This window comes from Panthera leo, chromosome D2, assembly GCF_018350215.1.
Source record: "Panthera leo isolate Ple1 chromosome D2, P.leo_Ple1_pat1.1, whole genome shotgun sequence".
NCBI classification, from domain to species: domain Eukaryota; kingdom Metazoa; phylum Chordata; class Mammalia; order Carnivora; family Felidae; genus Panthera; species Panthera leo.
The window spans coordinates 56,739,834-56,760,313 of NC_056689.1; the positions used below are offsets into that span (position 1 = coordinate 56,739,834).

The 20,480-nt window shown below is 54.9% G+C and overlaps 2 protein-coding genes across 5 annotated transcripts in view; one reads left to right on the forward strand and one right to left on the reverse strand.

Moving 5' to 3' along the window:
• R3HCC1L (R3H domain and coiled-coil containing 1 like) overlaps positions 1–13,098 on the forward strand; it is a 108,823-nt gene extending 95,725 nt beyond the window's left edge. The window contains exons 9-12 of one of the 4 annotated variants that reach the window (XR_006194566.1): positions 5,212–6,273; positions 7,265–7,567; positions 9,571–9,638; positions 9,796–13,098. The gene's annotated coding sequence lies outside the window, so the exon portion shown is untranslated. Of the gene's footprint in view, positions 1–5,211; positions 6,274–7,264; positions 7,568–9,570 lie in introns of all 4 variants that reach the window. The other 3 variants (XR_006194563.1, XR_006194567.1, XR_006194565.1) reach the window with 3 other exon arrangements.
• On the reverse strand, positions 1,469–17,164 carry LOXL4 (lysyl oxidase like 4). The gene is made up of 14 exons (XM_042908606.1): positions 16,859–17,164; positions 16,141–16,319; positions 15,053–15,258; positions 13,635–13,673; positions 13,271–13,490; positions 12,211–12,394; positions 11,883–12,037; positions 11,003–11,170; positions 9,785–9,947; positions 7,290–7,533; positions 6,091–6,206; positions 5,273–5,409; positions 4,794–4,905; positions 1,469–2,444 (listed from the first exon to the last, which is right to left on the reverse strand). Exons 1-14 carry the CDS (start codon positions 17,136–17,138, stop codon positions 2,374–2,376), a joined length of 2,274 nt encoding a protein of 757 aa, XP_042764540.1. The 5' UTR covers positions 17,139–17,164; the 3' UTR covers positions 1,469–2,373.
• Between the last annotated feature and the right edge of the window lie 3,316 nt (positions 17,165–20,480).

Consider the following 20,480-nt stretch of genomic DNA (forward strand, 5'->3'; position numbering starts at 1 on the left):
ACCCAGGCGCCCTGAGAGTGTGCTTTTTAGGTATATTTTCCATTGATGTGTACGGGTGGAGGTAAGAGGACCTGCCACGGCCCAGCGTGGACTACACTGAGCTTGTGCAGATGGGAACCACATCCTTGGCCCCATCCATATGCCTTCACAAGCTGAGCCAACTGGAAAGCACCCTGTAGCTGCCCCTGGCTCCTTTGTTACATATTTCAGAAGACTATGAATGTACTCTGCTAGGTGTTTTTGTTGCTTCATACATGTTAAATGACTAAATCCCAGTGTCACCTGGTATCTGTAGTAGAAATGTACATCCCCTTTGAGTCCTAACATGCTCCCCATAGAGTGAAGGTCTTGGTGGAATAGAAATAAATTAGGCTTCTAATTAGTAAGCCGAGGTTCCTGGCACTTCAGCTTCTCAGACTACAGAATGCCAGGGTGAAAGTCTTCTGACATTTTTGGTTCTGTCTGGAATTTGGTGGTTGGTATTCTGTTAACATTCCTCATCTAGTTACAAGCCATGCCAGCCACCAGTCTTCCCACGTCCTTCCCTTTCAACTCGGTGGTGTAACAGCACAACCCTTGTATAGCTTTTTCCAAGAATTAGAACGGGCTGCACCTATCAAGTGTGTGATGTGGCCAGCAAGACTGAGACCGGAGCCAGTGGCTGGCTGCCTGGCCCGCTTCTTCTGGCCTTCTCGGCAACTGGATGCAGGAAGAAGCGGTGGGTACCTCCCTGCCTGAGTCTAGTCATCAGCCGCCACACGCTCCCCCACGAGCTGCACATTCTTTCACAGACCATTAGCTGCATGTGCGAGTATAATGTTTTTACTGTTTGGGAGAGGTTTGCTGGATCCAACAGGAAATCAGTCCTTCCCTTGTTTACCTAAACTGCCATGCCAAGATATAATGCTCCCTTTGCCTGATGAAGGAGTGGAGAAGGTAGAAGAGAAGGGGGAAGAAAGCACTTCTTTGTATTCAGAGAGGATAGCTCAAGATCATGTCCCTTTTTACCCCGTAAGGAGGGAGGGGATAGCTCACATGCCGTGGGGAGGGGTGTACTGTTGTAAATCTGCCCCATCTGCTACTGTTCATTTCAGCTTTGCAGCCTCAGTTGTAAAAGTTTACGGTCCTTGGGCTTTTCCTTCTTGCCTCCTCCCTTTTGTCCCTTAACCTTTCCAGCCCACGTTTCAGCCCTGAGCCTGGGGAGAGAATTGGGAAGCAGACTATAGTCTGCTAACATCAAAGGCTGATATCAGAGAAGTGTGGTGGGACTGTTGTGAGTAGTATGTGTGCCCCACATGTACTAGTTACCAGTTTAGCAAGAGTGGAAAAGGTTAGATTTCATGGGCTGGGGACCCCAAAGAGTTATATAGCCAGTCTTGTCTTTGTAGCTGTCCATACTGAGCAACCTTTATTGGCACTAGGGCATCAGACCTGTAAGGATCATCTCTTAACGTGTATCTAACTTATTCCATGCAAAGTTCACTCCAGAAACTTGGTTGAGACCTGAAGTTGAGGCAAGTCCTGAGATGCACAGTGATCTTGAGGGAGATTGGATTGCCTGCCAGGTGTATGGCATATTTTCTCCTTGGCAGAGGCCCTGGCAGGGGCCGGGGTCCATGTTATCGCAGCAGCCTTTCTGCTTGGACTTCTCTTGCTGCTCTGTAGGAAGACCCTATCTGGCCACTTCTGCAAGTCCTGCCCCTTCTCAAGCACTCAGTAATTGGTGGTGTTGGCCCATCAGGAGATAAGGGGATGCCTGAGGCCTAAGCTTCCAGGATATTAGAAACACCCATATGTGCAGTAGGATAAAGCTAAAGGCACTAGAGCAGACTCTTAGAATGACAGGTGAGTTCTAAATGAGCGCAGATCAAACAAGGGATTCAATTCATCAACTTCTCTGCCAGTTGTGACTTTGACACAAGTTGTGTTGCTTTGAGCTTCTCGCAGAGCTAATCCTGCCTCCTGTGTATTTCTGTCCTTCGTCTTCTACTCCAAGACTTTTGCAAAGCACCGTTTAAATGGGGGGTTGGGTCACAGCCCATCTCTAAGGAACTGATTGCTCCTGAGCCAAGAACACTGGGGCAAGATCCGGGAAAGATGGGGTCTCCTTGTGGAAGAGCAGCTCATCTGAACAAAGCCTAGAGGCCACAGACCGTAGACCAAAGGCCTTTACGGGACAGGCCCAGAGTCATCCTGAGGGAGCAGTACCATTTTCGTTTGATGATCTTGCCATCGAAGGGCTTCCTGAGCAGTTCTTGGTGCCACTTGGCACTGGCCCCTTTCCTTCTGAGTTAGGGCTCTGTGAAGGGCATGGCTCCAATAAGCTGAGGTATCTGGTGTGTGGGCAGCAGCCGGAAGTGTGCAGTGATGGCCTCAAATGAGGTTGTTCCTGAGACGCTGCTCCTGCTCCAGGGAGAGCTCTGCATTAGCTCGGTAAGAATCTCCTGTGGACCAAAGAAGAACAGGTAAGTAGCCAACCCTACCGTGCTCTCATTCCCTCCCTAACAGCTTCACTCACTCACTCACTCACTCACTCACTCACTCACACACACACACACACACACACACACACACACACACACACACACATTCTGCCCTGCTCACCCTTTACATTAGGTCACTCATGGGCACAAACACCAATCCATTTTGTAGAAAGAGACCCTGACGTGTAGTTTCATGGACATAAGAAAGGATAGGCTACTGAGTGGAAAGGGTTGTGCTGGTTATTCTTTTTTGCCCGTCCTCCATCCCCAGATTCCTTCTCTACCCTTTTTGTATTTTTTTGTGCTCTACAGAATTGGCCCCTGGAAACTGCCTCACCCTGGCCCCAAGCCTCTGGTCTCTGATTTAGGTCAGTGGGGAGCAAGAGCAGGAGATCAGCAGATGGCAGGTGGGAGAGGCTGGGGTATTTCTTCTCTGTTCTGTGGTGATGGCCTCATCAGCTCCCCCTGACCCCAAGCTCGAGCTTTCTCCTGGCTCCTTCCGGTGCCCCTTCAAGCCAAAAGGTGTTAACAGTTTTCCACTGTTGCTATCCTCTCATTTCCTTAGTCCTATTCACATCTAATTCTTTCGTCCTATTCACACACTATATAAATAGTCCTTTCATGAAATACCTTTGTACTCTTACCTGGTTTGCCCTAGCTTTCTGCAGGGACCCTCACAGTGGCCAGAACAGCACTATTTTTCTTTCCTCCCTCACCGCCTGGACCCCCAGCAGCCTGCTCTCCACTGTGCAGTCTGAGGTTCCAGTTCCGATGTCTCTCACGTCCCTGTCTCCTTTAATGGCAGCAAAATCAACCCAGTCACACAATTTCAAATACTTGGACTATTTCCTCTTACTGTCTTCCATCTGTTGCTAGACTCACCTTTTGAAACATAAATCTGATCTTTTTGCTCCCCTTGACTGAAATTTGTCAGTGGTTCCCAGAAGCCCACAGGATAGTCGTCCTCTTAGCAAGAACCATCATAACCCTGCCCGCAAAGAGCTTTAGCGGGTTTGAAGTATATAGCTCCATTTTAAAACAAAGAAAACGTTTTTGTGGTTGAGATTTTCCTTCAGTCTTACAGCTCTACAGAAAGTGGTGGACTTAGACTTAATTTTTTTTAATGTTTATTCATTTTTGAAAGAGAGCCCAAGCAGGGGTGGGGTGGAGAGAGGGGGGGACACAGAATTTGAAGCAGGCTCCAGGCTCTGAGCTGTCAGCACAGAGCCCGACACGGAGCTCGAACTCACAAACCGTGAGATCATGACCTGAGCCAAAGTCGGGCGCTCAACCGACTGAGCCACCCAGGCGCCCCTTGACTTGGATTTAGATCCCGATGAAGCCTTGTCCCCAAATCCAACGAGGCCAAATCCTATGCTCTTTCTCCAGTTCTTCCTTTCTTCCCTGACTTCTGCCCCTCCTTTTGAAACCCAGCTCAAATGTCACTTTCTCTGGGAAAACTTGTTCACCCCCAGGTCGTTGCTTTCTCTCCATGCTTGCTCAGCATTGGTTCATACTGATTTGGAGTACTCAGTATTAGGGTTATCCATTTGCATGCCTGCTTACCCTGTTCACCACTGAGCTCCACATTTTACTTCTATTTATTTTCCTAGTGCCTGGCATAGTGTTCAACACAGAAGTGGGTCTTAAATGTTTGCTGACTGAATAAACCAGTCTTGCCCCACCTTACCCCGTATGTGCAAAGGTGTGAATGCAAACACCCCATAGCAAATATAGGCATTTCATAACTTGAAGATGGATTGCTACTTTCCTTTACAGACCAGGGGAGCAACCACCTCCTCACTCTGTCCCCCACTGAATCATTGCGTCTTCCTCTGTCCAATTCTACCAAAGTTGCAAGTGTGCTGAGCCCTATTCCCTGTGGCCTATGCTGTGCTCACAGCTGGGGACAGCAACCCAGCTGGCGGACTTCCACTTTTGCCCGTGAGGCATTCAGCTTAAGGTGGGGACAGCTAAGAAAGACCATGTGAATGGGGGAGTGAACAATAACGGGCCTGGCAAAGAGAAATCTTGACTTGAAGTAAGAAAAAAGACCCCCGGATAGATGGGGGACGGAGTTTATAATCCACGCCACCTTAAGGACAAAGAGGGACACACAAGTAGTTACTGGGTGAGGCTGCCGGTGGGACCAGCTGGATCTAGAAATTTACCTGGGAAGATGTCAAAGGAAACTCCTCTCTATTCCATCCCTGACCTTCTGCACGCCCAGTCCAGTCACACACAGACATGCATGCAGCCTCCCCTGGCTCCGAGCCCACAGATGCTGGCCCCACACAGGCTCGCACTTACCTGTGTGGCAGTTGTGCAGCCAGACCCGGTGCCCGTCATACTTGCAGCGGCACCGCATCATGTTGTTAGAGAAATCAGACTCTGCCACCTCGTATTTGGGGTTCACAACCACCTGGAGTGAGAGAGGGGGACAGTTGAAAGCAGGTGATGTGGCTTCTGAAGTTGGGAGGCTGGAATAATCCTTTATATTTCCTGTCATCTCACAAAGGGTATTTCTGTTCTTCACTTCATTCGTCCTTACAGTCACCCAGAAGGCCGGCACTCTTGTTCCTATTTGACATTGTCCATTAAATCAAGACTCAAACCTAGGATCCTCTGGATCCTCATTCAGTGTTCTTTCCCCATAGCAGAGCTCCTTCAAGTGCCAGGCCTGTCGGAGACCCTATTTGTGAGACTCTCTTCCTTCATTTGACCTCAGGAAACTTCTGGAATATGTGCAGGAAATGGAGTTCCTGTGGGGAATCCCCAAACCCCCTTACCTGGAAGATATAATTCCCAGGGCCCACATCTGTGATGTCCACCCACTGGCAATCAATGTCATGCCGGTAGGTGTCCCAGCAGCCGACAGTCACTCCCTGCTCCCCAAAGTTGGCACACGCATAGCGCTTCTGCAGTCCTGTGGGGAATGGCGCTGACGGTTAGTGAGGCAGTGATAGGTGCTCAGGACCAAGCATTCTGCTCAAGTTACTGTTTAATCCTCACGACATTCGTACCATTCAAGTGCAATCAGATTAGGGACCTGCGATTCCGTTACATAATTTGCATGACTATCAGAGCCAGATTTCCTACTAACCATGAACCCAGCTCTAGCAAACCTCCATCCATGGCAGATTATTTCTTTGGATGCTCTAGTGGAAATTCCTGTTGGCCTAGGAAATACGGTTGGAAGGTTCCAGCCCTACATGCTAAGGATACATCGTCCAACCCTTTGAAGAGCCAGTGTTTGCCATGCTGACCTTAAGGGCTGGGAACTGTGGGTATGCAAGTAGGAATCTGACGATCTGTGCCCTCAAAGAACTTAGCCCAAGTGAAATAGCCCTGCAACTACTATCCAAAATAGTGTTAAGTATTTAGAAGCGGTACGAAGTGCGTCGGGAATGCAGAGGCAGTGGACCTTCCACCTAAGATGTCAGAAGGTAAGAAACCGATCTTTCTGAATTGCCTGGAGTGCTGACTGTTGCCAGGCCAGAGTCTCCAGGTGTCTGAGGTGGCTTCATCTGAGGGCAGAAGGGAGCCTCACCCTGAAGGGGCTGAGGAGTAGAACACAAGGAGGAGATGCTGACAGGAAACCATATACCTGTGGGGCAATTTGTGTCCTCCAGGCAGAAGCTGGCCTTGTGCCCCTCAGCCACCTTGGAGCCATTGAGAGTGAGTAGGTCATAGTGGGTGAAGACCTCAATGCTGTGGTAGTGCCTGCGGAAGGGAAAGAGCTGTGAGCTTGAGAACAAGAGGAGAGGGTCCTCTCTGGAGGAGCTGGCAGGTCAGTGCCCTTCTCCCTTTCCAACCCAAGATTAGTGGGACCCAGGGTCTACTTTCCTGTCATCCCCGCCAGGCAGCAAGGCACAGCTGCCCCCACCCTCTAGGGCGTTAACCCAGGTGAGGAGGGTAAGTGCTGCCCTGGTAGCCTCCGGGAGGCTGGTGCCTGGCTACCAGGCCTGATCGGAGGCGGCAGGAAGGGACACTTCGAGGGACCAGCCTAGGAGCCCAGCCGCTGAGGAGCGGGGCTCACTCTCCTCCCTGTGAGCCTGGGACCAAATTGCTACCATTGTTTCCAATCCAGTTCTAATGACAACTGTGTTCATGCTGCAGGGAAAGGTGCTCATTATCTCAGCAAGGCCAAGTCCCAAAGTCGCTGCCCCTTCCACTCAGCTTTCCCCACCCTGCTGTGTCCTGAACAAGAAAATACCATTTTTCCATTCTGCCTTTGTTACAGGCATCGTCTGTCCTGTGTGGGCTGGAGACTCCTGACAGGAAAGAATGCCCATTGTCTCCTTTTAGTAGTGTTCACACTTTTCTTTGGGGGCCTTGCTCTGCTGTGGCAGAAACCAGCAAACTTCTTCTGCAGAGCTAGCATCCTGGATGGGATGTCTATTTTGGGTCTCCAGGTTTCTAGGAGTGCCCACCTTATGTGGTTTTCAAAGACAAGGCCCAAAGTCCAATGTAGAGAAATTGTCCAATATTCCAACAGAGACCAGCTCAGCTGGCAATGATTGCTCCCCTGGCCGTTCCTGGGGAAACGCACCCTTTGAGCGCCATCAACTGGGGTACATCCAGGACAGGCAAGGGAGTGACCGGCTGGCAGGGCCGGTAGATGCTCCTGGGGCTCCCTAGTGGCTCCTGGAGGCAAAGCCAGTAAGGTGTCTAGGAAGGAAGGCTCTTAACCCAGAGTGCACACCCCTCCGGGAAAGTGAGTGGGGTCAGGGAAAGACCAGACTGGTTTGGTTCCTGGACTCTGCTTTTTGTCCCTCCAGAGCCAAGGCAGGAGCAGGCGCTAACCTGTGGCACTGGTGCCAAATCCAGCTGTGGCGGCCTGTCTTGGGACGGAAGTCAGCCCGGCCCAGGTTGTAGATCTGTGAGGAGAAGCGCAAGAGGCGCCGGTGCCCGTAGGGCCAGTCCATGAGGTCGGCAGACTGGGACAGGCAGTTCTCTTCGTGGGCACAGTACAGCTGGCTGAGCGGGCGGTCCTCCAAGTAAGCCGTCTCCTGCACCAGCTGGGCATTCATCACAAGGTCCGGAGCACCTGGGGCCACAGGAGGCACAACGCCGTGCGAAAGGTAGGAAGGCGGCCAATTTGCTCTTGGGCATAGGGAGACAGGCATGCCCCCAAACCAAGCTCTTGGAGGAGCTACCAGAAAAGTGGAGCTCTACCCAGAAGAGTAGGGAGGTTTGGGAGTTAAGACTGGGGAGTTCTAGCAATAGAGGAACGATCTATTGCCTTGGCCTGGGAAGCAGGTACAGTGTCACTGTTAAGCATGATGGCTTTGGAGCCAGGCTGCCTGGGTTCAAATCCTGCTTAATTTCTGACTGCACCATTAAGCAGCTCTGTGACTTGCTTCACCTTTTGTCTCTCATCTTCCTCATCCATGAGAGAGGGATAATAATAACGCCAATCGTGCCAGTACCTGGAACATGCTTAGGTCATTGTCGGGTAAGCACGCAGTGGATGTAAGCTAGTCTTTCTTTTGTCAGGTGCTTCTCAGCTCCCGGGGGCCTTTGTGTAGCCTGGCTCACAGTCCCTCCTCAGCCCCGCTGCCTCCAGCTTGGCGTCCTCAGCTCAGTCACTCCCTCTGGGTCTCAGTTCCTTCAAGGAACTGGCAGGGAGGGTCGGAAAGGTTCATCTCTGGGCCTGCTCCTGAGCTCTGCCATTCTGGTCCATTCTGCTGAAGTTCTAGGCCTGTGCCTCCTCCAGAGCTCCTGTTCTAACAGGATTGCTATCCTGGGTATTCATACCAGGCCATCCCGCGCTCTCTCCTCAGAGGCATCGTGGACATTTCTGGTGCTTCTCTGTGCATAAAAGTCCCCGTTGCTGGAAAGGCTGCTCAGTGCCTCTCCTGTTCCCTTCCTGTCACAGGGGCTCTTACCCACCCCACCCCCCGCCCTTGGAAACCACATGTTCCCTGTACAGAAATGTGGAGAGCTGCAGCTTTTACCATGTAACATCAAGAGAGAAAAGTTGCCCATTCTCAATGCTTGCTCTTGCAAAAGCTGGGTTACAGTTTAGATTTTTGGTAGAGGAATCCCCTGGCGGAGCCTAGGTGCTGAGGCTGGTGAGACGGGGCTGCTGGTTTATTTCAGTGTGTGTGTGGGCGGGGGGGACGGAGGGTGACAGCAGGAACTGGCTGGGTTGCCAGATGATGCCTGTACTGTCACTAAATGCTCCTGAAATTCCTGTGGTGTGTTTTGGAGAAAGCCAGGCTATGCCCACTGACAGACCCTCGTGCTCCTGAGGGAAAGAAGGAGAGCTTTCAGAGAGACCGAGAAGGAGAGAGGGTAAAGGGGAAAAAAGGAGTGAGAAAAACCATGGAGGAGAGATAGGGATGGTCCCACAGGCAGCAGGTTGCCTGTCTGTGCTCAGCTGTTGTGAAGTGTCCAAAGCATTCACCAGGCAATAGACCAGGGAGGGGGTGCAGGGTTCCCAGGATGGGGACACACTGGGGAGCAGGCCCCCAACATGCTGTGAGCCTTAGTGCTGGGATGGCCCACTCTGGTGCCACATGATTGCAGGCGAGGGTGCACTGGACAGAGAGGAAGCCCCAGGGCTCACTGACAACGGTCAAGGCTGTCTTGGCATGCAAGTTTGGCCGGGAAGAAAGTCAAGTAGTTGCATGCGTTGGTGCCAGCTTGAGCCTTTGGACTGGCCACAGTTATCTTGGCATCGGCCTGGTTGGCAGATGTCAAACAGACGCTGCCGCCCTGAGAATCTGGGTGTGGGGGGCGGACCGATGCCTCAGAACGGGCTTGGGCCTGTTGGGCAAACCCCACAGCTCCGGGGGAGGACACACAGCAGAGCCTTAGGCCGTGCACGCTCCTCACAGTTGCATTCCCCGTACAACAGCTTTCAGACTCTTCTTACTACAAGCTGCACCACGAAATACATTTTACGCCGTGGCCCAGCGCACACGTACATAATCCCAGGATGACTGCCCTTACTAAGTGTGACACATTCTCTCGTTTTCTATCCTGTTTCATTTTTTTTTTAACGGTCACGACAGGAAAATTGAAAATCACTGTTGGGTATCCTGGGGTTTTCTCATATTCTCTGTTTTAATCCTCACAGTAACTCCACGAGCTGGGCAGGGCAGGGCTGGATCCTCACGTGACAGGGGACTTGGCCACACACAGCCGGTAATGGCAGAGCCGGTGCTCCAAGTCCCGCCCTCCTACCCCCCACCCTTCCAGGGTTGGGGCTGGGACCAGCTCTCGGGCCCTCCCGGAGCATGGGAGGTGTGGGCTCACCAAACTGTCCCACCGGCGCTGTGAATGTTACTCACTGTCTGTGCAGGAAACTCCGGCCGAGAAGCGCCCCGCACCGTGGGAGCAGTGCACCGGCCCATGCCGTGAGCACTGCTGCAGGGCAAGCTCTGTGCCTGAGCAGCGCACGCCGCTCATCACCACCTCTCCGGCCCCCGGTGTCCCCTGCCAGTACCAGGTGTCCTGAGAAAACAGCCAGCAGCCCCCGGTTGAGGCCGAGGGGTGCTTTGGAAGCCTCTCCTCTGATGCTCGTGCTCTAGAGCCCTGTCGGACCACCCCTCCCCAGCTGTGTCCGGCCTCGGCTCAGAAGTCTTCAGGGATGGGACGCTTCCTGCTACAGTGCGCCCCTCCGAGAGCAGAAGTTTCTTCCGTTGCACTGAGGCAGGAAGATTCTTCCGCCACTGGCCTTGCCCCCACCCTGTTCCACACGGCTGCCCTTAGCTATTGGAGAGGGGGGCCCTGTCCCCTGTCCCACTCAGGTGGCCTGCCCGGTTTCTCCAACTGTGCCTCGTGTCGCCCTGGGCGGTCGGCTGTGGGTAGGGTTGGCCCCAGTTCTCTAAGTGAGGAATACCCGGCAGCCCCACCGGCCAGGCGGGCCCAATGGAGGACGAGGTAGCATCGCAGCCGCGCCCCGGCCTTGTGATTTTCTTTCCTTGGCGCCTCTCGAATCTCTCTGAATTTCCCCCAGGACGGCCACTAGCCTGGGCCACACCAGCGTGACTTCTCTGCTGGGCTACTGCCATGTTAGGTTTCCTGTATCCATGCTGATCTCCACCCCAACAGTGTGCCACACAGCACAGAAGAGATTTTCGAGAAACGTGCACTGTAGACTTCACGGTTTGCCTGCCACCTCCCTCACATATCACACCACTGGCCCTTGATAGCCCCACTCCGGCCCTGGTCCCTGATTTCCCCAATGGGGGCAAGCCTCTGTGGGCCACAGTGTCTCTGTGTGGGCTGTTTATCCCCACCCCACCTTCTCCCGGTAACTTCCAGTCATCTTTCCTACAGACAACATACAAAAGTATGTGTCTGTTGTGTGAATGTTTTCTGGCGACCGCCTTGCTCACTTTACTGACTGTCCCATGAAGCAGGGGCTACGTCTTGTTCTCCACACTGTCCCTGGCGCCCAGCATTCTATCGGCCCCCCAGTTTCACTCAAAAATTCATCACTGAATGAATGCAGGAAGGGTTAGCACTTGTAGCACAGGACGTTGGGAAGCACAACAGGAACCTACCTTGATTGCGTGGCTGGCAAAACCCAGGCCGAGCTGTCGGCAGGCCACCATGGCTTCGCTGAGCCCCCAGTGATCGCTGCATACGGCCCCCCAGCGCTGGACTCCGTTCACCTCTACCTGCACCTCCACCACACCCTCCTCAGGGCTGCGCCCACCGGCCAGGCGCACCTGCAAGGGTCACAGGTGTGTGAGGAGTACAGTGGCCTCGGGAGGAGAGGGCTCAGGACAGCCAGCCTGGATCTGCCCGGCCTAGCTCGCTGTGCAGCCCTGGGCACGACACTCCTCTGGGTTCATCTCCTCTGTTCCTTGGGGACGTTTTGCTAGTGTCTGATGTCCCTGCCCACAAGGGACACCTGACTGCAGGTGCCTCACCTGCTCTGGTTTTTGTGCTCCTCTTACCTGAAATTCTACCATTAATGATGGCTTTGCCAATGGCAAAGGGCTTTCATATCTATTGTCCCATTCACAATAACCCTGTGAGATAATTAACCCCAATTTACAGAAGAAAGCCATGATCAGAGACACGAGCAAGCGACTTGTCCACCATCCACGTCTGCAGGGCCCTTGAACTCTGACCTTCCCACGCAGCCTTGCCAGTGCCTCTCCCAGCACTGACAGTCCTGCGGCCCTCTGTCCTAGCCACCTTCGTTCGCAGCCTCACCGGGGGCCTGAGAGGCTGTGGTGGGACAGCGTATCTGCCTCAAGGGTGCCCGCCACCATTGGACATCTCTGAGGGGATGTGGGCCAGGCTAGGGGACTTCGAGGAGAGGGCTTTACAGACTGGCTCTGAGAAAGTGCCCACTGGTCTGATGTATCCTGGGGCTCTCTCTCAGGGCTTCCCATCCCCCCAGCCTGAGGTCATGCCCAAGTCTGAGCTCACCTGATTCTGGAAGCCCATGTTAGGGACGTTGCACCTGACGGCGGCATCATTCTCGTGTTGACAACCATTCTGGGACCCTTCCAGGGAGGGGCAGTCACTGAGGGTCCGCTCATACCCCCGGCAGCGCACCTCACTCAGGTGGATGGGCCCCAGTCCTACGGGGGAGAGGGAGAGGTGCTGTGCAAGGCCCCATCTCTGTAACCCCACACCTATGGTTTCCCCTCCATAGACAGGGAGACAGACCTTCCTGTCCTGGGCCCTGGACACCAAGCGATCGAGCCACGGCACATCCAAATCCTCCCGCCCCACCCCAGGCCTCCTCACCTACCTTGGCCCAGCTGCGCCCCAAAGAGGGCCTCCCGAGCAGAGCCAAAGCCAAGCTGACGACACACAATGCTGGCGGAGATGAGGTTCCATCCGTGGTCACAGACTGTACCCCACTGGTGGTTCCTGAGCACCTCCACCCGGCCTTCACCCACCTGGGCCCCAGAGCGGAGGCGCACCTTCGGCTCCTGCTGCGAGAAAACTAGCTTCAGGGCAAGCTGAGGAGGGGGCAGCAGGCAGGGGCTGAGCCATGGCGGGGGCCTGGGCCGGGCCCCTTCAAGCTGGGCGAGCCCATGATAGGGAGTTCCAGTCCCACCTCTGACAGCTCAGAGATATTACCTCCAATAAGCCATTTTTCTCAAGTGCTCTTTCTTCATGACAAAGAACCACCACACTGGCGGTAGTAGTAACAAGGGAACCTTAGGAGTTGGGGTTCTTGGGCTTCTCAAGCCTTCCTGATCTCTGGGGCGGGGGCGGGGGGTTGTTCCTTCCTTTTGTCCAGCCCTGGCTTCTTCCCTGTTCTTTGGGGCTGAACTAGATCGATGCTTCCCAAAGGGGTGTATGAGATGATTTGAGAGCTGCGCGGGGGCATGGCATTAATTAAGCTGACTCACACAGTGGGGAAGTTACTCCTCCGGTCCCTCCTGTTTCATGGAGGAGGCCATCCCACTGTGGGGCCGCCATGTCTGTAACACCTCACCGGCACTTAGGCGTTGCTTTTTATAACAAAGGGCCAGGCTCAGGTTCAATACCTTAGGGCCTCAAATGGGTGTTAGCTACGATGTAATTACTGTTTTTATGGTTGCCTTCTATTCATGACAAGTGATGTCAGCTTTCCATTTATGGTCGGGTTATAAATGGTTCCTTTTAAATAAATCCCAAGTTTCTACCATGCTGTGTCCTCCTCCCAGTCTGCACCAATGCCTCCTCGGTGGGGGCGGGCCTCCCCTCCCTTCCCCTCCCCTCCCCTCCCCTCCCCTCCCCTCCCCTCCCCTCCCCTCCTCTCTGGCCTGCCCTGGAGAGCCCCTCCCCACCGGCTCCTGCTCAAACCCAGCCCAACCCACCTCTGCCCAGGATTCCTTGCGCCCAGGCTTTGCCTTCGCAGGGCGGAAGCGGGGCCCTGCCACACAGCTGACCACAGCGTGCATGCCACCCGGGCAGGCTGGACGCAGCTTGCCCCGTGCTGGAGCCACCTGCACCTGGCAGTTGGCCATGTGGGGCTCTGTCCCCAGGCAGTTGACCTGGTGGATCCAGAAGGAATTCTTCTGTGTCAGGCTCTTCAGCCTGGAAGACAAGGGAGACTGAGGGTGGGGAGGGGTTGAGGGAGCTCAGGAGTCAGGGAGGCCAAGGCACTGCGGAGGAAAGGGATACGCCCTCCCCTTCATGCCACACCCCTCTGCACCCTCCCCTAAGGATGCTGCTCCTCACCTAGACTTGGGGTCCTTCATCTTCAAATTCCAGATTTTCCTAGGTGGGAGAAAACAGGTGGGGATGGAGTGGGTGCAGGAGACCCCCTGGGCCCTGGCTCCTCAGAGCTGTTCTTGAGTTTGCACTGGAACTCTGTCTGTAAACTTGGCCGCATTATGTCAATGCTGAGCTTCAGCCCTGGCACGGGGTCTCTGCGCAGACACCGATGATCTCCATTTCCCAGGGAGAAAAGCGGGGCCCAGCAAGGTACCTCGGCTAGTCCCCAATGGGGGTTTCTTCGGCACTGGACCGCCCCTGAGTGGGCAGCCCCCAGCTCACCCTCTCCCCACATGCAGATGGAGGGGAGCCTTGAGGGAGCGCCCTGAGAAAAGGGGAGAGGTCCTGGGGGGCGGGTGCAAGCTGGAGACCTTGGTGGTGGGGGCTGCCCACTCAGAGGCTATAATCAGGGCCGCCCTCCTCCTCATGGGTGCTGGGCCAGTCAGCCAGGCCCAGAGGTGCAATTACCAGGCAGTAGGGAGTCAGGGGCCCTCATCCCAGTCATCCCCAGGGACGGAGCCACGTGCGCCTGGTCTTTGGGAGCAGGCCCAGGTAAGACAGAGACACAGGACAGAGCCACCAAACCAACTGGGGGTGTGCAAGGGGGCGACCACTCGGATGCAGGGTGGGGGCTTTTGCCCTTGACAAGAAACACATCTAGTTTTCACTAGCACAGAGCTGGTACCATTTAGAGGCTGATGCAATCTTGTGACAGTTCTGTCACGTTTTTGACAGAGTATTTTTATGTTTCCTCTCCCAAATGCTGCCCCACCCCATGTCCTGCTCACACGCAAAGCAGTCAAAGCCTGGCTCAGATCAAAGTGGAGGAAATTCCCTGTGGACTGGCTCATCGAGGCCCCGGGGGCCCTACAGAGGGCCCACAGCGTGGAGTTGGCAGAGCGGAGACCAGAGCTCAAGCTGTGTATACTTGTGGGCACCACCGTAAGTATCTTCAGTCAAGCCCAGTTTTTAAGCAGGGACACAGGTTTGCGTTCAGTTGTTTTCATCTGGGAAGCTTTCTGTACTACGGTCAATTCTTTTCATACGATTAGCAAGTAGAGTGTTTTTCTGTTCCGAGGTTCTTCCCAGGTTCTTCAAGTTCATTCTCACACTCCCTCTCATTATTCTGAGAGGCCCGGAAGTCCAGCCGGGACTGTTTCCCTCCCAGCCCCACACCCACGGCCATGTCCTGCCACAGACGCCACCCTGCCCAACTCCCTGAACTCTGCAAGGTCCCACATGTCCCAGCCATGCGCACGTACTCATACGTGTCTCTCTCACGGACAGACGCACACACATATGCTCACACGTGGGTGCACGCACTCGGCCACCGCCCCACAGCCCCCTGACCCCCTCAGCTCTCCGTCCAACTGTCCTCCTACCTGTAGTAGTGACTGTTGACAGGTGCCTCGCTGGGGAAGCCCAGCATCCCACACACCACCTTGCTGTTGTTCCTGGTCCAGCCCTGGTCACACACCTGCCGCCAGTGTCCCTCGTACCTCACCTCCACTGCTCCTTCGGTCACCAGACTATGCCGCTTGGTGCTGGCGAGAATGGGCTTGAGCCGCACCTCCTCCAGCCGCCGGCCCTGCAGGGTACAGAGTCACTGTGGGCCCCAGGATTTCTGTGCCCACTGAGCCTGCTACAAGGTCTTCACATGGGAGAGCCGGGGCTCAGAGCACTTAGAGATCACTCCATCCAGGCTCTCAATGGACAGACCAGGAAACAGAGACCCAGAGATGAGGTCATCTGTCGAAGCCACATAGTGAGCACAAGAGAACCTTGGTTTATCTATGGTCCTCTCCTCAACTCCAGAGAGAACCAGGCAGGTCTGTGCTCCCCCTGGGATCAGGGTCAGGCCCCTTGGAGTTTGGGAGGCTTCCACTGGGCACAGAGGGGCCTTCTCTGTGTTACCCTGGGGAGAGCTGAGGATGGGCATGGACCAGCTGTTTGAGACTCCCAGCAGGATCTTTGGCCCATGGGACCCCCGCCCTGGCCCTGGGGTGACTCAGACCATAGGGACCACCCCACCCTGGCCTGCTGCATTTGTGGGCCAGGGCCAGCTGTCCTTAGACTGGGGCTGCCTGGCAGTGGAGGGTAGGAGCCAGGACCTGCCCTGCCTGCTCCTGTTGTTTGGCTTGAGCTGTTTTTAGCTCGAGGTTGTTTGTGCCGGGAAGAGGCAGCAATTGTGGCCGGGCCTTGTGGGTGAGGCAGCCCCTCACCCCTGCTGCCTCCCTTGTGGGGAGTAGCTTCAGCGATCCCCAATAGGCCCAGCCTGAACCCCCAGCCTGCCCTGCTGTAAGCTGGGCCCTCTGTCTATGCACCTGTTCTGGGCCACCAACATGATGTGGGGTTCCAGGGACGCTTGTCAGCCCACTCTGCTGCTTTTCCCTTCCCTCTTCCTACAGGTTCATCACCCATCCCGTGACCCAACACTTGGCTCCGGCCAGGGCCTGAACAGCCTCCTCACCTGGGGTCCAAGGGCATTGGAGACCCTCTCAGAAAGATAGCCACGCTGGCGCTGGGGGTGACACACCACCCCAATGTCCTCCGAGTGACTGCAGTCACTGACACCCCAGCCGTTGGACATGCACTGGTCCAGGGAGCTCTCTGTGCCCATACAGCGCACATTGTCCAGCCAGATGGGTCCTGTGGGCAGGAGACAGGTGATGCTTAGGGACAGAGAAGCAAGTCACAGGTTGTGCCTCCTTCATAGGACCCCACAGTTATCAACTGTCTTCTTCCAGAGCCTGAGTAGAAGTGGGGAAGAGGAGTTGGTTCTCCTGGGATCTTGGTATCTACAGCCCTACTTGCTGCCTCCTTTTGGCAGCAGGTCCTATAGAATCTGTTTTTAGAAAATGCCAGGTAGGTTTAGTGATTAGATCTATCCACCCATTCATCCATCCATTTGTTCACTCAACATTTGCTGAGCACCTACTGTGTGCCAATCACTCTGTAAGAATGGAGTAGGGTGGTGGTGGTGGTGACCTCACTGTAGGTGAGAGCGGGAGGGTCGGAGCAAGGGTCTCGTGCAGCCAGGGCACTCAGGAAATACCTCATGGGCGAGGTCATTTGAGCTGGGTATTAAAGGATGGGTAGGAGTCTGTTGAAGCCTCAGGATGCTCAGCCTTTGAGAGAAACCCACTATCATCTCCTTGTCTTCCTGCTGGGCAGCACCAGGCACTCACCCTCCCCTTGGCCATACTTGGCACTGTGGGCCCAGGTCAAGGCTGTTTCAAAGCCCAGTTGGCGGCAGGCCACCGTGGCCTCCTGGAGAGCGAAGTCATCGTCACACACAGTGCCCCACTGGCCCTGGTACAGCACCTCCAGGCGGCCCTCCTCTGGCCTGCTCCCTGGGCCCACCAGCCGTAGCTTCGTGGTGCCCAGTGACTGTAGCCTGCAAGGAGGGGCCTGGAGCAGGAGCAGGAGCAGCATGAGCAGGGAGAGGGCAGCTGGTAGGGACCACATCGTGGTGACTTCAAGGGCAGCTGGGGCCAAGGCACCTGAGGAATGAGTAAACGTGACAGTGATCACCACCTCTACCCCTGACAGTGATCACCACCTCTACCCCTGACCTAGGCCTCTTCTGCTGGCTGTCAGGGACAAAAGACGGCAGGGCCCCTCCAAGTGTGTGTGCGCATATGTACATGGGTGTGTTGTGGCATCGGTGGAGTCTGGGCTCTGAGATTAGGCAACTTGGTCTAAACCCACTGTTCACTGTCCATGTGACCTTGAGGAAGTTTAACCTTACTGAGTCTCAATTTCCTCATCTGTAAAGTGGGGATAATAATCCTTGTCTCAGTGTTGAGAGTGTTAAACACTGTAGGTGAAGTGCTTAGCACAAACCTACCACACAGCACTCAGTAACTAGCTGTTCTCGATACAGTCCTATATGTTGGTAGAAGGGGTGGCCTACCCTTTGAGTCATAGGGGAGTCCCCAGGGTGCCCTCAGGTCCAGAATAGCTACCCCAGGGGCACGACTCTTGCACCCTGGCCACCCTCACCATGGAAGGCACATGGAATGCTAGAGGGGAAACAGTCATTTGAGGGGGATCCAGGCCTCTACCACTCATTTGCTGTATGGCTTGAGCAGGTGTCTCAAATTCTCCAGGTCCTAATTCCTTATTACTAAAGTGACAAAACTAAGCCAAAAATTGTCTAATACTTCCTCTAGCTAAGATAGTATATGATATCCTCAATCTCTGGGTCCATCTAGACACGTGATTCACTGATTCAACAAACATTTTTGGAATACTTGCCTCAGGCCAATTATTAGGCCAGATGCCAGGACACAGAAGAGAAGACCTCAAACACTTACCCCCTGCTCTCATGAAGCTCAGAGAAGGGGAAGCAGGGAAGGCTCTCAGAGAGGGGATACTTAATCAGGGCCTTGTTGGCTGAATAAGAGTTCTCCCTCTGTGGGGAAAGGGGTATTGCAGGTAGACAGAAGAGGGGGTAAAAGAGGAAAGAGGGCAAGAGCAGAAAGCGTCCTCTCTTTCCCCAGGACTGTAGTATTGGAGGCCTGGAGGGGGCAAGAGTGGAGGCACAGGCTGGGGCCAGATAAGCAAGGGCCTTGGGCACCATGAGAGGGTTGCTCTTCATTCTGTAGGAAGTGAAGGGCCACAGGAGGGTTTGAGGCAGTGAGCACACACCAGAGACAGGGTTCCTGTAGTCACGTCAGGTGCTCTTTGGATCCCTAGAGGGGGCTGAGGTTAAGGGCTGGCCTTCTCCCCCTCATACATTAGCAGCCTGGGTTCCGGGAACAGGGTAGAGGAGGAGCAAAGGGGAAAGCGTAGAGCTGGTTAGGGCTGCCAGAGTGTCCACAGCCACCAGTGCTGAGGCTCCTCCACCGCCAGGCTCTGCAGCTGGTGAGGGGTTGAGGCTGGCCTGGAACAGGGTGGAGAATGTTGGGTCCTTGACTCCCTGTTCAGTGCTTGAGTCTTGAGAGAGCTCGTTCTGGGGAGACCCCCTCTTCCACGGCCACCGCTGCCACTAGGAGACCGCATAGCCGGTCAGTCTCAGCAGGGAGGGCCTCACAGGGCCCGCGCCACTCCTGTCCCCACAGACTGGTAGTCTGGCTGGGAGTCAGTCCTTGCTCCTTCCTGCACACAACCCCTCCCCCTTCAGCCACTGATCCTCCTGCTTTGGTGAGCCCAGAGCTGGGTGGAGGGGGCTCCTAGGAGTGTACTAGATGGGCTCAGGAAGGATGCTCCGTGGGGACGGTGCCCCCAGTGCCCAGATAAGTGCCAGCTATGTATGTAGGTGACACCAGGAAATATCACGGCTGCATGGATGACACTGCACAGCGTGTACACGTACAGACCAGGAGTCAGACCACCTGGGTTCACATTCCACTTCCAACAATTAGTTTCTGGGTCGTCTCGGGCAAGTGATTTAATTTCTCAGTGCCACAGTTTTGCTTCTGTAAAATGGGGATCGTAAATAGCACCTACCTGGTGGGATTCTTGTACAGATTAAATGAATGATGAATACATGTTAAACCCTCAGAAGAGAAGCTCTCCATTGACAGGTAACTATTATCAACAGTAACTGTAACAGCCACTATAGAACCATTGGTCTGGCTTGGTCGCAGCCCCTCTTGGATAAAGGAATGGAGGCTACACCCTAAGTCATCAGCAAGTCCCCAGTACCCTTCTTTGTGACATTCTCCAGATGTGCCCCTTTTCCCTCGGAGCCCAGGTTCTCCTTGCTCCCCTCCCTGGGGCGGGGTATTATCTCCTCTCCATCCTCACCACTAAGTCTCTTCCCACCAGGATCCCTCCTGCACTTCCTTTCCAGACTTAAACACTGTTTTCTTCATGTGACTCCCCACTCTGGGGCCTGTGGGGCTCCTGACCCACTGTCACCATGAGCAGCCTGCTCTCTGCTGCTTGGGGTGTGCCATTGCCTCCTCTGAGCACCCCTAAGGAGGAGGTGGACAGCTAGGGACTGAGCCAAACCCAAGTCACTGTGGGTAGGGACCTTCCACAGATGGTGAGAGGGTGAGAAGGACTGGGTTCAGGGCCCTCCAGCTGTTAGGACCCACTGGGGCGGACCTGAGAGATGACCCCGCCCCCTGCCCTTGCCCCCATCCCCTGGGAGCCCTCGCTCTGCCACCAAATGGCTATGTGACTTGAGTTAGGGGCTTCCCTCTCTCTGGGACTCAGATGCAACACCTATAAAATGAGGTGTAGCACCAGGGGTCCTGCTAGTGATGGGCCAATGGGTGGGCCAGGCAGGTCTGCTGTGTGGCTTGTGGCTGATGTCCCACAGCACCGTGGAGAGCTTACTGGAGGCTGAGCATAGTCCAGGGCCGGTAGGCTCCCTCCTCACCAAGGGGCCTGCCTGGAGGTGGGGACAGGCTTCTGCTGCAGGACCCAGGGATGGGGGCGGGGCGAGGCTTGCTACCAGGAGAGCTCCCAGGGGGGTAGATGGGGCCGAAGCAGGAACTGAGAGCCCCTCCTCCCAGCCTTCCCGCCACTGCAGGGCCCTCTGTAGTTTCTGCTCACCCCAAACTTGCCTTCTCACCATTCTCCAAACGTACGCTTCCATTCTCTGCTTCCACATCCCAAGCCTCTGCTCTCACTGCCCCTTCTATTTGGAATACCCTTCCCTCTGTCCCTGATTGTTCAGTTCCGACACCCAGGTCAAATGCTGCCCCTCCACAGAGCCCTCCCGGGCCCTCACCTTCCTAGCACTCTAGGTGTTTGCTCCCTATCTCCACAGCCAGCCTCCACAGTGTCTCCCCGGAACTCTTCCTCCAGTGCCCAGCACAGGGAACAGAACCAGGCTGGGAAACCTCCGTCAGA